The sequence below is a fragment of the Ursus americanus genome, chromosome 2 (genome assembly GCF_024610735.1).
Source record: "Ursus americanus isolate L20-20 chromosome 2, mUrsAme1.1.p, whole genome shotgun sequence".
Lineage (NCBI taxonomy): Eukaryota > Metazoa > Chordata > Mammalia > Carnivora > Ursidae > Ursus > Ursus americanus.
Window position 1 is genome coordinate 38,304,800 of NC_142128.1, and position 14,498 is coordinate 38,319,297.

At 52.6% G+C, this 14,498-nt stretch overlaps 1 protein-coding gene and 1 pseudogene across 2 annotated transcripts in view; one reads left to right on the plus strand and one right to left on the minus strand.

Annotated features, from left to right (window-relative positions):
• Positions 1-289: 289 nt before the first annotated feature.
• PDPK1 (3-phosphoinositide dependent protein kinase 1) overlaps positions 290-14,498 on the minus strand; it is a 73,812-nt gene continuing 59,603 nt past the window's right edge. For both annotated transcript variants that reach the window (XM_045784719.2, XM_087853372.1), the window contains exons 12-14: positions 7,192-7,249; positions 6,170-6,322; positions 290-5,873 (exon numbers count right to left, since the gene is read on the minus strand). In XM_045784719.2, the coding sequence (XP_045640675.1) occupies positions 5,757-5,873; positions 6,170-6,322; positions 7,192-7,249 (328 nt within the window). In that variant the 3' untranslated portion in view covers positions 290-5,756. The remainder of the gene's footprint in view (positions 5,874-6,169; positions 6,323-7,191; positions 7,250-14,498) is intronic.
• LOC123783819 (L-lactate dehydrogenase B chain-like) lies at positions 11,633-12,481 on the plus strand (annotated as a pseudogene).

Here is a 14,498-nt window from a genome sequence, read left to right on the forward strand (position 1 = left end):
CTTTAATACCTTCCTCCCGGCTCTGTCCCGCCCACGGGTCCGCCCTCGTAAAGCGCCCGCCCTGGTGTCACGCGGCAGGCGGAAGTTCCGGTCCGGAAAAGCGGCCGGCCGAGCCCCCTTCCGGCCGGAGCCGGGCGTCGGGCTCGAAGGGCTCGCAGGCCTCCGCCCCCAGCGCGTGCGGCGCGGACGCCGGGTTCCGGGCCCGGGATGCAGGTGGCCACCGTGCCCGGCCCGCGCCCCCCCGCCCCCCCCCCCCCCCGGTCAAAGAAGAGTTACGCCAGCGAGCGTCTACACTCTACATGCTTTTTTATTACAAGACTACCGAGCATAAGTGGAAAATTCATCATCCAGGAACTACATCTAAAGCACAAATATTTGAAAAAAAGAGAAGAAACAGATTCATTAAATTATGATTAAATCATTGACCAAATAGAAAATTTATATAATAAAGCCAGAAAAAAAGTTGTAAAATATAGTTTACAATAATTATTCACATTCAAGGCTGTACATCAATACATACAACAAGGTGGCCCCGAACATGAATTCAATCCAAATAATTCATATATTAGATTTTAAATAACACAGACTGAACTAGAGGCCAACAATAGCCAGCAAATAACCTTATAGAAGAATAAAAATACAAAAGTGTATATCCTAATATCATTGCATTATTTGTTTTCGTAAGTTTTAGATTTTTGCTTTGCCTGTACATCACAGTTACAGCTACAGACCAGGCAGAGAATTTTACACACGTCCTGACTGACTGCCACCAACCTGAAAGACGGCTCACACACGACTGATTCATCCTATTTTGTGTTAAGGAACAGCTACAGCAGCTCTAAACACTGCAAAAATTTATTTTTGTCAACGTCCAATCAAACTTCTGATAAGGATAGAGGCTTTTTATCAGCAAAACGACCCCTACTCATACGTCATTCTACCAGACGGGTTGGGACTAGGCTGGATCACACGCTAAAAAAAGGTCTGCCTTTTGTAAAAAGTTCTCTGCACACAGTTTGGTGTTTCTTCATACTGAAGAAGTGGGTTCTGGGGAAAATTCAGGTATACATGTAGGCTAGTTGAGCTGCCCAGCACCGCTGTCCGAGCTACAGATAAAACTGCTCTTTGCTGGAACAGCTCCTTCCCCAGACAAGTTCTCCACAGGCAGCCTGATGTTTACAAGTCCGCAACCTTGAGCCAGCAGCCTGCACCCCTCATTTAAGGCACTTGCCACACAGGCTGCCTGAGGGAAGGGCCACACCCACCTGAGTCACCATCAGCTCCCTTGAGCTTTGGATGAAAAGAAACAATGTGGACAAACGTACATGGCAACCTCTCTAAGGACAGTACCTTCATCATACTCTGGCAAGCGGCAGCCTTTCTGTCTGAGGAGTGAGCACCCTCAGTCTGTGGACTGGCCAGGGCACAGGGGACCTGCGGTGTCAGAGGAAGGCAGAAGTCCAGTTCTGCACAATCCAGCCAAAATCTCTGGCAGACTCAAGTGACACTGAGCACGGCACCTCTCCCCTCAGAATCAATGGACCCCAAACTGAAGTGGAGAAATTAGGAATGAAACCAAATGCGGTGGTCTGGGTTTGAAGATGGCCAGATGACCTGCAACACCGTGAGGGAGGACGGGGAGAAGTCCCGGAAACCGTGTGGACCAGGAAAATCACCCTCTACAGTGAAAAGGCCTGGCCACTGCACTCTGCTGAACGAAGACCTCCGTACTGAGAGCCACTGTTGGAACAGCGTGGGGGCAAATAACCTTCTGTAAAACCCAACTGCCTACATGGTCTCTTTCCAAATGGCCCAGGGTATTTTCTGAGTCTACAAACTTAATTACAAATCATCCACTAGCACGTGGCAAGGTCAGTTCAACACTCTCTCTCTGCTGCCTGTGCAGACGCAAATTCAGTACCATTGTGGACGCGGAGTACGAGCTTCTGAAGACATCATCAAGCGCCTGAAAGCCACAGCAGCAGGGATGGGAAGTAACCAACATGCAAGCGTTAACCAGACTCTGTCAATGAAAATCAGTAAATGAGCTTTTGGAAAGAACTGTCACAAACGGACTGCAGTAAATGATGTCATTTTAGCATTGTGGGGGAAAAAAGAGCAGGCTTATGAAAGCGTTCTTTGGAACACACACCTTACCAGGAACTGATTTGTTCAGAATCTGCAGGACACAGTAAGGAGGTTCTGTACTGGAACTCTGAGCATCTAAGCATCAGGTCAAGACAAAGGGAGAGAGACTAATACCACCTATAAAACAAACAAACTCTCTGTGACCCAAAAACACTACTTCTAGGAACCACGGGTGGGGAGGAGACCAGGGTCAAAATCAAAGATTTATGAGGACATTCATCACAGCATTTAAATAGTGAAAAACCAGAAACCATCTAAATGTTTCATAAAAGGAAAATGGTCAGATAAGTTATGATAAAATTTATAACCATTAAGCTCTACAATCACTAAAAACAATGTTTTTAATCATTGTTTATGACATGGAGAAATGCCTAAGATAAATTATCGAGTGAAACAAGCTAGATGCAGAACAGTGTGTGTTTCATGTTCCCAGTTCAGTTTAAAAAGCAAACCGATGTGTGCACTGGCGGCTGGGGGGGGGGGGGCAGAGATACACCAAAATTTTCACAGTGGTCTCTTCTGGGTGGTAAGCCTACAGTTGATGTTCTCAGAAAGCAAACGTTTTAAGAAAGTACAGAACCACCTGGAGCCCCTGGCCTGGCACCTGGCCCTGGGTGAGTCTGTGCCTATGGACCTCGGCCACAAATACCACAGCGGCAGCAGGGGCCTGGAGAAGGTGCGGGTCCTGCCACCTCTGGCACGGCCATGAGAGGCCTCTTCTGCAAAGCAGGTCTGTAACACAGTCCTGAGAGCCAAGATTCCGAACAGGAGGCGCAGTGCAGTGCCGTGTACCAGGTGAGGCTTTGTGCACCCCACGGGGCCACCTGCTACCATGACCCAGCGCCCACTGTCCTGGTCAGGCCTGCAGAAAGAGGGAAGGAAACTGCCCCACCCAAACCTGGCTTCCTGGAGTTCCCAGAGAGGGGCGAGGCACAGTGGGCCACCTGAGCCTGTGGAGGCCACAGCCCTGCCCCCTCTCCTCCATGCCTGGTGAGGCCACGTGGTTTGGCACCGCACCTTCTCCTTGCCCACACTCAGTAAGACACACGGCTGGCTCCCGCATCTAGTCAACAACAGGGCACTTTCTTTCTCAGAGTGGATAAATCGTTTGTACTTCCACGTATGTCTGTGTACGTACTCGACTGACAGCCATGTCACATCTTAGAAGGCAAGGCACCTGCCCCGGGACAGGCGCTCTAAAAACAAGCTGCATACAACGAAAGCAGACATGGACGTGCAGGGCAGGAAAAGAACATGTATGTGCCTTTAAACAAAAAAAAAAAGGACAAGAAGGCTCTGAGTGAGAGGGGAACGGTGGCCTAGGGAGAAGGGCTCAGTTGTCACTGGCTCAGACAAGGGCAGTGACTTCAACTCTGTCAGCTGCGAGCTGAACCCTGAACCCCCTTCTCTGGTTTCAGAGGTGACGATGGAGCTGGTGGGTGAAGCCCAGGAGGTAGTGGCGCTGTCTGGGGGGAGGGACGCAGCCCAGCCGAGTGCTCTTGTTAAAGCCAAATGCCAGCCCTGCTCCTTTCCCTGTAACCAGCCGCAAGGAAGAACGCCGTGCCAGAGCAGCCTCCAACTCTCCGAACGGCATACCCACAGATGCGGGTGTTATGAGAAAGGTCAAAGATCAACGTGGGGAGCAAGCTGGAAATGACATTCCTGAAGGCCCCCTGAGACTGACTTTCTGAGAAGCACGTGAACACAGGCGAGCCTTTTCAGAAGCCAGGAGGAGGAAGAGGGGAGCCTGAGCTACGCAGGCAGCCCGGGGCAGGCACGCCCCCAACACCCTGGCACCCGCCCCGTGGGCGCACGCGCACGCTCGCTCACTCGCTTGCAGCTCTCACGCAGCAGTGCCCAAGAGCCGAATGGAAGCCACCCACACTCGGCCCCACCTCTGCTCCCGTCCAGCCCCTGCACGGCCTAGCGGCAGCTGCTCCACAGCCACGCTTCCCTCCCAGGCTGACAAGGGCCACTCTTATCGCTAAACCCGTTGGAGAAAGACATCTTTTCTCCTGATTTGGACCACTTGTCAACATGGGCTGACGGATGGTTTGTTCGAGATAGGAAATGGGGAGAGAGTCGCCAGGGAGAATCTTTCCTCTGGGAGCCTTCTGCTGTTGCCTTCGTCAAAGTCTAAAGAAAACTGTGAAGTTGTTCATCCCCCGGGCACGGCCAGACGGGTCTGTGAGCAGCCTGCATTCAGCGGTGCCTCTGCCCCTCCCACCTGGGACTGCGGACCGCCCTCAAGGGACAACTTGGGCAGGGAGAGAGGAACTCCCAGCCCCACCAGGCCCATAGGCTTTCTCTGTCCAAGGAGCAGCAGCAAAGAAATCAAAGGGTGGGGAAACCATGGACCCCTTGCAGCAGGTACCCACATCTTGCTGCCTGTGGAAACTGGAAGGCAGGCAGGCGGAAAGCAGGGGGGCCAGCAGGCTGGCTACTCAGGCTCCAGTGCGGTGTTCCTACCCCTTGTGCAAGGTGAGCAACATTTTCTTCCCAGCGAGGTCCACGTCCTGAGGGGGTAAATGACCTGACAGCATGAGAAGGCTTACAGACTTCCACTGTGGAGATGTGACATGTGCTGGGAGTCAGGCTACAAGAATGTTCCCTCACCACGAAAAGGGTGCGTGTCACAGCTGGGAGACTGCTGGTGCCCAGAGTCCCTCGGCCCTAGCAAACTGCTCCAAGGGGCCTGCACGTTCCACCCTCTGACCAAACTCTCAGGAGGAGCCCATCAGGCAGCCCTCTTTCGTGTGGGAGACACCAGGCGCAGTCTGCCCTGCTGCCTTGGACTCGCACAAAGTGGGACACAGTCCTATCTCCTGGCGCAACCGGGTGCCCACCTCTCACAGTGCTCTTTCCAGCTGCACAGGGCCAACCCCACTCAGAGGGATGTTCAGCTGAACGGCCTGCTGGCACCTTCCAACCTCAGCAGTGGCTCCATTACGCACCCCGACAGCCCGCTCCATGACTTCCCACCTGGAGCCTGCCCGACGAACGCAAGCCATGGAGCGCTCACAGCCCGAGTGATACGAGAAGGCAAGCAGGGGGCCTGGTGGGGCACGGGGGCATCAAGTAAGGACACAAGAAAAGGAGCACACGGACCAAAGCCAAGAGCCCTCCCACCCCACAGAGATCAAAGCCACCCCAGCAGAGGCGTGCACGGCCCCCCGCCGATGGGTTCTGCGATAACCTAGGAGCAGCAAGGGCCCAGACACACACCCCATCCCCTCGGCTACAGGAGGACTGGCCGGTGGGTGACCAGGGCGTGTGGTGCAGAGCTGGTGACTCGCATCTGTGCCACTCGCCCGGGTGGGAATCCGGTGGGCGTGCACAGCACTGGGGCCCCATGGCAAGGGGAGCCTGGGGAGCCTCCGCAGAGCACAGAGAGCAAGCAAAGCGACCCTGAATTCCTTTTCGTTATTGGTTTTGTTCTTTGTGTGGTTGGGTATTTTTTCTTCTTTTCTTTTAAATAAAAAAGCTGCAAGGTTCCGCCGTCTGCGTCCCCCTTGAGATGGCTGGCAGGTGGTCTGGAAGCGTCCCGGAGGGCAGCGAGCTGCGCCGGGGCACGTGTCCTGGCAGCGAGTGCAGCAGCCGCGGACGTGTCACTGCACGGCGGCCTGCGGGTGGCTCTGGTATCTGTGTCTCCACACCTCCTGGATCTTTTTGCACCATTTGTGAGCGTTCCCACTCGGGTCCATCAGGTAATACGTCCTGTTCGGCTGTGGAGACAGAAACCGTTTAATGATGCTGCGGGGTCCCACCAAGAGCAGCACCTACTGCGGCCACAGTGGGCACCCCCAGAGACGCGCAAGTTGGCGGGTTTTCCCTTCGCGTAGGTGCAGACACTACGCACGTAGGCAAGGACCGACAGCTTCCTTAGGTCGCTCCCGCCCTGACAAATAAGCACGGGGGCCTACTGGCCCAGCTCAGGGCTCAGCTGGGAGCCAGGGCCCCTGGGACACGAGAAAAGGGAGACAAGTGCCCTGCAGAGGAGAGCCCATACAGACAAACTCACCGTGTGCACGAAAAAGGTTTTAAAGTTCTTGGCCTCTGGTCGGAGTTCTTGTGACCATGGAATTTCACCTTTCAGGACTTTGTTGACAGGATCCACATAATACAAGTGTGGCCCTTCTGTGAGCAGTAACTGTCGTCGTCGTGCAAACAAGCCCTGATGCAAAAAGAAAAGACCCTGCTCGTCAGGGCTCAGAAATGGGAGTGGGCAGCACCTACCGCGGCCTCAGAGGCCGGGCCATCACAGCAGCCTGGGGCACCAGGACCAGCACCAGCCCCATGTCCACTCTCCTGGGACCTGGCCTCCCCCCATGGACCTGGCCTCTCAGGTCAAAGAGGGGCAGGCAGAATGTAACGCCCAGCCCGCCTGGTCTTCGTGAGCTGGATCCCGAAGCCCCCACCTGGGCGTGTCTCCCTCCGCTGCCACACGGGGGAGCGGCGGCACTGGCAGGCAAACCCAAGCCTGCTCCACCTAGCCTGCCAGGGACAGTCAGGGCGCCCCTCGTGCCCTCTGCTTCATGGGGGGGGGGGGGGCGACGATGACATTCCCCACCGCTGGCACCGCACTGCTGTGGCCTGTGCGGCACGGCCAGGAACGGAGGAGGCCTGGGGCCTGAACTCAGAAGGGCCCGCGTCTGCAGAGGGAGAGCATTTGTGGAATCTGATATTTTTGACACAATTAATCCATTTAATTAATCCATAAAACAAATTAATAACAATTTTCAAAAACAATTCTAATGAAGTAAGAGACAACTTGATAGGATATCAAAACCCCGGTCCCAAGCCAGAATCAAGAGGCTGTATTTCTATTTTACCACAGCCTTCCTGTGTGGTTTCCAACAGCTTCCCCTGAGTGGCTCAAGCCTTCCTGAGCCGTCAAATCTAGAAATGATCTTTCAGAGAAAGGGAACCAAGACCAAGGACGCATGTGCAGCAGGGATCAGCCGGAGCCCGGGGCGGAAGGCCAGACCTGGACGCAGCTGAGGGGAGACAGACGCTCGGGGAGATGCAGCGGGAATGACTTACCTTTCGCTTATCTACGGGACCCATCTTTAGTATTAAGTTATTTTCTACAAACTGGTGCCTATAAAAAGAAGAAAACAAGAGTGAGACACTCACGTTGAATCAGGGACAGAAATTCTCCAAGCTCCTCCACTCAAAACGAACTTCCGAGGGCATCTTCGAGCCTTGCCCAAGCCTCTCCCGTCATAGCCCCAACTCACTCCAGGAACTCGGGAGGCCCCAAGTGTCACGGAGCATGCAGACACCCACTGCTCTAGAGCTTCTGGTCGGGGTGCAGATCAGAACTGACACACGCCAGCACCATCACCGGCTCCCACCTCTGGCTCAGCAGCGCTCGCGCAGCAGCAGAAAGGTGGCGGCGAGGGGACGCCCGTCCTCCTTCATGTGAACAAGGCTGGGGTGAACACAGAGCCCCTGAAAGGGTGGAGGCTGCTGAGAGTCAGCCTCAGGACACAGACTGTTGGCCACGTGCTACCTTCCCAAGCTGGGTCCCCCCCAGTCTGGTGCTCAGAAACCACCGAGCAGCTGAGAATCATAGATCCCGAAAAGACCCATGCTGGACTCGGTTTAAGAACATCTTCTCTGGTGTTTCTACCTCAGTTAACAGCACTCCTGCTCAGATACGGCCAAGAGTGTGGAACAGAAAACTAGAAATTCAAACTCTGACTTAATGTGCAGTTTTAGCACGTATACTTCACTCTGACTCCTAGGAGTATAAAAGAGATTGTTTTAACGTCCACAGGTTCTTGGTTTTGGTTAAAGTGAATAGTTACCAGTTTGTTTTGACTTTACTGAAATTCCTGATCTGAGGACCTACTGTAGAACACAATATTTTATATTTGGAAAGGCATAAGACAACTGTCACCTCAAATGGTGACACTTTTACCGCTTTAGTATCTGAGCACACCCACACGGGACCCAGTGCACGCAAGACTGGCCGAGCAGGCAGAACTGTGTTCTCCCACCCAGCTCACCTGGCCCCGAGGCCTGCCTATGCTAACCCGAGCGGACCCCGGCCGGCTCCAGAGCTCACGGACGGCCCATCCCCAAGGACCCTGCCTGCATGTGAGTGGACACATCCCCATGTGGATTTTGAAAACTAAAAAGATTTTTAACGAAAAAAGTGCTGTATGACGAAAAGTACAATACCTCACTCTCAGAGGTACTTAAAAACCAAACCAACAAACAAAACCAAGACTTGAAACAAAGAGGAAAAAAATTCAGGAGATTTTTGAAAAGCAGCACAGAAACAGATCAAACAGAAAGCCTCTTCTAACCAACAGACCCTAATGTGTAAGAACTGGATGTGTAGTAAAGAACCACAAACTAATCATAAGGGGAAGACTTGAATTAAACTGTACTAGTGCGGGGGGCTTGGGGGGGGCAGGCAGCCGGGCTCCTGGGCTGATGGCGCCACAGCACCAGGGAAGCCTGACAGGTATGGAAAGAAGTGGCCTCCCGGTGTCTTTGCAGACTCACGTGGTCTGACACGAGAGACTGAATAAAATAGTAAATCAAACAAGAGATTCTGGTTTTCCCTGAGCTTGAGAAACGAGGGAAGATTTTTCTCGGACAGTTTACACTGATTCCAGTTCACCAGCAGCCCCGAAGTGGAGCTAGGAGAGGAGGGAGGAGTTCCTGTCTTAGCCACGGTCAGGACCACAGGACGACAAGAGCCCCTCCAACTATAGGACCACAACCATGAGCCAGGAGGCAGGCTGGAGTCTTCAGCAAACTCAGCCCACAGGGTGAACGCTGCTCTGCAGAGCACGTGCAGAACAACAGGAAAGGCTTCAAGCTTCAACAAAAAAATGAACAAAGGATACAAACTAGAAATTCCCCAAAGAGGGAGTGACCCCAAAATTCTCAACGGCTCTAAGTAAACAAAATTGAGCTAGCTGCCCCCGGGTGCGCGTGTGAGCGCCTGCTCAGCGCAGGTGCCTGTGGTCCTGAACTTAAAACTGGCTTAAAAGCAATTCGGAAAAGACATACTGAGACATAATCCCACTCCCAGCAATCTACCCTCAGGAAGTAAAGAAAAATGAAGGTCAGAAGCACCAACATCCAAAACAGTATTATTTATACCAGTGAAACTGAAACCTCAGCAATGGCTCAGCAACAGAACATTCTGGCACTGCAGGGAAGCAGGCAAGCCCCTTCCACGTCCCTGCAGTGAGGACCCCACTGACAGACCCCAGCCCGACTGCGCATACCAGCTCGCTCCAGGTCCCTGTCACACGCAGGCAAGCACGGTCCCCGCCTCGCCCGCTCCTCTCGGTGGTAAAAGCCAGGGCGGCTTCTGACTGGATCCAGTGGCTGGGGTGCAATGAACCCCAGGCAGAACACAGAGAGGCTCAGAAGCTCCATTATTAGCACAAATGCCACAATCCAATCGTGCAACGCATTCACCAATTAGCTTACAACAGGCTGCTAGTGAGCTACCTTGAAAAGTTTAAGTACTTATTAAAGGAATCGTTTTGATTCTTTACTTCAAAAAGTCAACGTCCACTCCCCTGAAAACGCACTCCCCACCCCCCGCACTAGGCGCCTTTCCCTCGCTGGCAAGTGGCAGACGCTGTCTGCAGACTCAGAGCCAAAACCAGACACGAGTCAGAGGCTCTCAAGAGTGTGGGGAGCAGGCAGTTCCCCACAGCCCTGCTTCACACACAGGCGACACTCACCATCGGCTCTGTGCACATGTCCACGCAGGCTTGCCCACAGTCATTTCAAGAGGGGGGACGGTGTCAAGATACTCCTTCCTGATTCCAAAGCCAGGGTTCTCTCCTCCTCACCCTATCCCCTCAGCAACCCCCAGACTCCAAGAAGATCATTTTGGAGGATGCAAGCCTGAGGCCACAAGCAAGCTTGAGGCACTGCAGGGCACAGTCACTCCCACGGGAGCGCCGATGCGGCTCCTCTGACCACCTCAGGAAGGCTCTCCACACTGGGCTCTGACACAGCTGACAGAGAAACATGTGATTGTGGCCAGTCTGCTCTAGAACGCCAGCTCTTGGGACCCCTTTATACCCTCAACTTGATGGAAGATCCCAAGAGATTTCCTTTACTGAGGTTATACACATTGATATTTACGTAGAAGAAAGTAAAACGGAAATGTTTTCAAATACTTATTTAATTCATTAAAAACCAAAAATAAAACCAGCTCATACTAATATAAATAACACATTTTTATTCAAAAGTAACATTTTTCCAAAACAAAGATAATTCATGTGAAGCATGACCCCGCTGTACATTTTGCAAATCTCCTTAACATCTGGCTTCAGAGAAGACAGAGGGGTGCTCCCACCTGCTTCGGCCTTCACTTGGCTGTGCCTCGCTGTGCAGGCTGGAGCACAGGAAGGGGCCAGCCTCAGTCGGGCAAGTAGCTGGAACACGGAGCAGTGCCTTTAAAAGCCTTTTCAGATAATGATGGGCATTCTCCTCTGCACCCAAACTCAACCAGAGGAGTGCCTTCAAGGTCCACTGCCACCTGGAGTCGAAGTCCCACGATGGCCCTCTCACACTCAGACACTAGAACTCATCGGTGTAGCCAGCACTTTCAACAGCTCTGCCCCCCGCACCCACCTGGAAAGTGGTGGTTTGCTGAGCCCTGGAAATCATCCCAACGCTGACAAATCACCTCCCACGGTATCAGCCAATCAACTCATTACTGCCACGACCTATCTCCTCAAAATAAGTCTTTAGTCCTGGGAAGATGTCAAACTTCCAGTGAGGGATGAAGTTTCCCAAAATCCCAATTTCAATTTTATCACTGGTAACAAATACTGGCACCTGCCTGTCTTGAAGTGACAGGCTCATTCCACTCCTTTTCCAGAAAAAATGGCCAAACAGCTAAATCTGAATAACCACATAATAAACTCTGAAGTGAACACGGTCTTCCATGCGAAGAGCAAGTCGGCCTGGCTCCCAACACCAGTGCTCTGCTTGCGAGAACTCACACTGGGGTTGGGAGCAGAGAGGCTTCCTGCACGCTTCCCATTTCATTCAGACTACAATAAAACCAGTAATTTTTAACGTCTAGTCCTAAGTGAAGCTGGTTTCCTTGCTCCCTGTGCGTGCATGGCTGTCTGGTGCACACCTGGTGCCACGGCTCAGGACCTGCCCCCGCAGCTGCACCCCCCACCGCTCCTGCAGCACGGCTGCACAGGTCAGCAATGCGATCTGTTCCAGAACAAGCGGTGCGATTCCAGAGACGCACCCCGGGGAGACCCTGTGCCTGAGGAGGCGCACGCAGCCGACTCTTCTTCCTGCGATTCATGCGGAAAAACCAACCGCAACTGCAGAACAGGCAACCTCCCGACAGTACGATCACTCTGGTGGGTGCCATACATGCTCTGGGAAACTCTCTGGCTGATGAACTGGTCCTTGTGGGTGTTTTGGAAGATAAACTCAAAGATAAACTCCTTCATTGCTCCATCGTGTTTTGGAAGATAAACTCAAAGGGGAGATGATGCGTCCGCAACATGGGAGCCTGTTTCTTCCGACGGCTAAAACTGTGGTGGATAAAGATTACTCCATGACCGCCGATTCTAGGGTTGGGGTGGGAACTGCAGGGGCCCCCCAGCAGGAGAGAGCCGGCTCAGTCTGGTGCAGAAGAACGTCAGTGTCTTCAAACTCACTGTCCCTCAGAGAGTCAGTATGGTCCTGGTGGTGGTGGGACTGTGGTTTCCAACCCAGTGGATAGTCTCACATATGGGACGTGGAAACTAAGAGGGCTACACGAGCACTGTGTGATGGGAAGTGGGTATAATCTGGATTCTGTTAAGATTTCACTATATTACGGCTGAAAAACCTGGCATTCATCCCAGCAGCTGCTATGGTTGGATTTTGGGAGAACATGGTGACTCGAGAGTGGCTGTGTGGAGTAGAGTGAATGTGGCAGGCACTTCCACCCAGGAACTGAATCCAGAAATGGGAAGAGACGATGACAGTGAGAACTGGGAGTGCATACGATGGTGGTTGAAAGTGCCTACGAAGTCATCAAGCTAAAACGACATACCAACTGGACTATTGGGTTAAATACAGCTGATCTCACTGAATCCATGATGAAAATCTAGCCAGGATTCGTCCGATGATGATGGTGAAGGGAATGCATGGCACTGAGAAGGAAGTCTTCCTGAGCCTTCCGTGTATCCTGAATGCTCGGGGATTGACCAGTGTGATCAACCAGAAGCTGAAGGATGATGAGGTTGCTCAGCTTAAGAAACATGCAGATACCTTGCGGGACATCCAGAAAGACCTAAAGGCCTGTGACTTCCGGCTTCTAGAGATTTAACACTTCAGTGTGATTAACCGTGATCCTCTAGTTTTCATCCATGTGCGTGGACTGCAGTTTGCTTTCCTCTTCCTAAATATGTGAATCTGGGCTCACAGGCTTGAAGCCCACACTGGGTTCAAATCTTGCAATATAAGTAGTATCTGGACACTGATCACTCATAAGAAACAAATACAACTCGGCCAGAGGGATGCTGACTCATACCTGCTGTCCATAGCCGCCTCTAACCCAGCGAGCTACCGCGCCAGGGCCCGTGGTAGTGCCGGGACTCCTCGCCCCGAGTGTCATCCAGCAGGCACTCTGCCATGTCGACGGCCCAACATTCCGTGGCCTCCCAGCTCCAGCTGTTGAGTGCACTTTTCCAGCCTGGACGACGTAACTTCTCTTTAAGATGCCATAGTGGCTTCTGAAGATTGGCTTGCAAGAGCTCCTGACGTGTACACTTGCAAGCCACTCCTTCATCGCTCCAGCTCTGAACGCGGCTTCCGGCGCTGCAGCTCCACCGGCCCCCAGCAGTACTCAAAACTGTTCTGCTCAGAGACATGGACGGAAGGCACTGACGAGCACGCGTGAGGGGAAGAGAGCCCTGGCCCTGCGGAGCTCCGCATCTACAGTCCCGCCCAGTGTCTCCGGAGAGGGCCCCTCCCTTCCATGCAAGGAGAGCAGCGCTCTGACAGGCAGGGCCGCCTCCTCAGCACCCTGGGATGTGGGTGGGGCTGCTGTGGGCTAAGAAAGCACATCTGTTCTCTCTCTCTGAGTCCATGATCCCTACTTAAATATGAAAAATGTTATAAATGTCCTTTTGTTTTAGAATATATCACTAAAATCTACAATAGTTTCAGATAAAATTTAGAAACGTTTTTCAGAAATCTTTAAATTTTATTGCAAAACAAGTCAGCAAAGCACCCTGAGGTCCTAAGGAAAACTTCAGGACTTCAAAGCAAGGATTTAGCGGGTGACACCTAGTTCCAGTAATTACAGCAGGTGTAACTGAAGACAGCTACGCAGAGCCCAGCAGAAATACTGAGAACTCACCGATCTCGAAAGTTGCACATATTTGTACCGTAAACCTCCTCCCGTAGAAGATTCAAAACAGACAAAGCACACAGTCCACGAGCCGCCAAAGCAACGACATCACGGTCCAGCACGTAGCCTCTGATGAGGTGCACGCACACTCACAAGAGCGCGAGAGGGAGACAGCACGTGCCCTCTTCACGCTACACACAGTCATTACCAAGCCCCTCGGGCTGAACACCGAGAGCCACTGTTGTGAAGAACCAGGTCCTGACAGATCCCACCCTGCCAAACGAGAGACGCTGCAAGCTTCGACACTCACCAGCCCGAGAGCCTGAACCTGGAGGGAAGGCAAGAGGCCTCGGTCCTGCCCAGAACCCAGGCTGCAGGGAAGGCCCTGGCCAAGGCACACAAGCCTTCTGGGGAGTCACCCCACAGCTGCATCACAGCAGGCCCTTCTCAGAGACCCCCGCACGCACCTGCCCGGAGCGCGGGGCCTGGCGGTGCTCACACCATTCTGACCAAAGCCCCTTCCTCCCAGCCATACACACGGATACTCCTAAGCAACAGTGCTTTAGGAAGGGTAAACTCCACAGAAGTGTAGGTTACTCCAGTTGGCTGACATCTAACTGTACTTTTTCTAGAGACGATAATTTCTAATGGTTTGAAATCCTGGCTTCCTCACCCACCGCTTCTCCTCTGCACCCTGCCTCCTCCTCTTACTCCTTCAGGCTCGCCTAGCCCAGCCCTCCAATCAGCCTGCCTTCTCCCCATCACCACTCCTCTGCTAACACACCTCCCCGCTCACCCCGTACCAGAACCCCCCTCCAACCAAGTGAAAGGTGAAACCATAAAAACGCATGAAGAAAGTGTCAGGGTAGACACACTCTTCTCACATGACCAAGATGGAAAACAGAAAATAAAAACACAGACACGTTTGACTTTGTAAGAATTTAGAACTTCTATACAAAAATACACACAAAAAACTGAAAAAATGAACTGA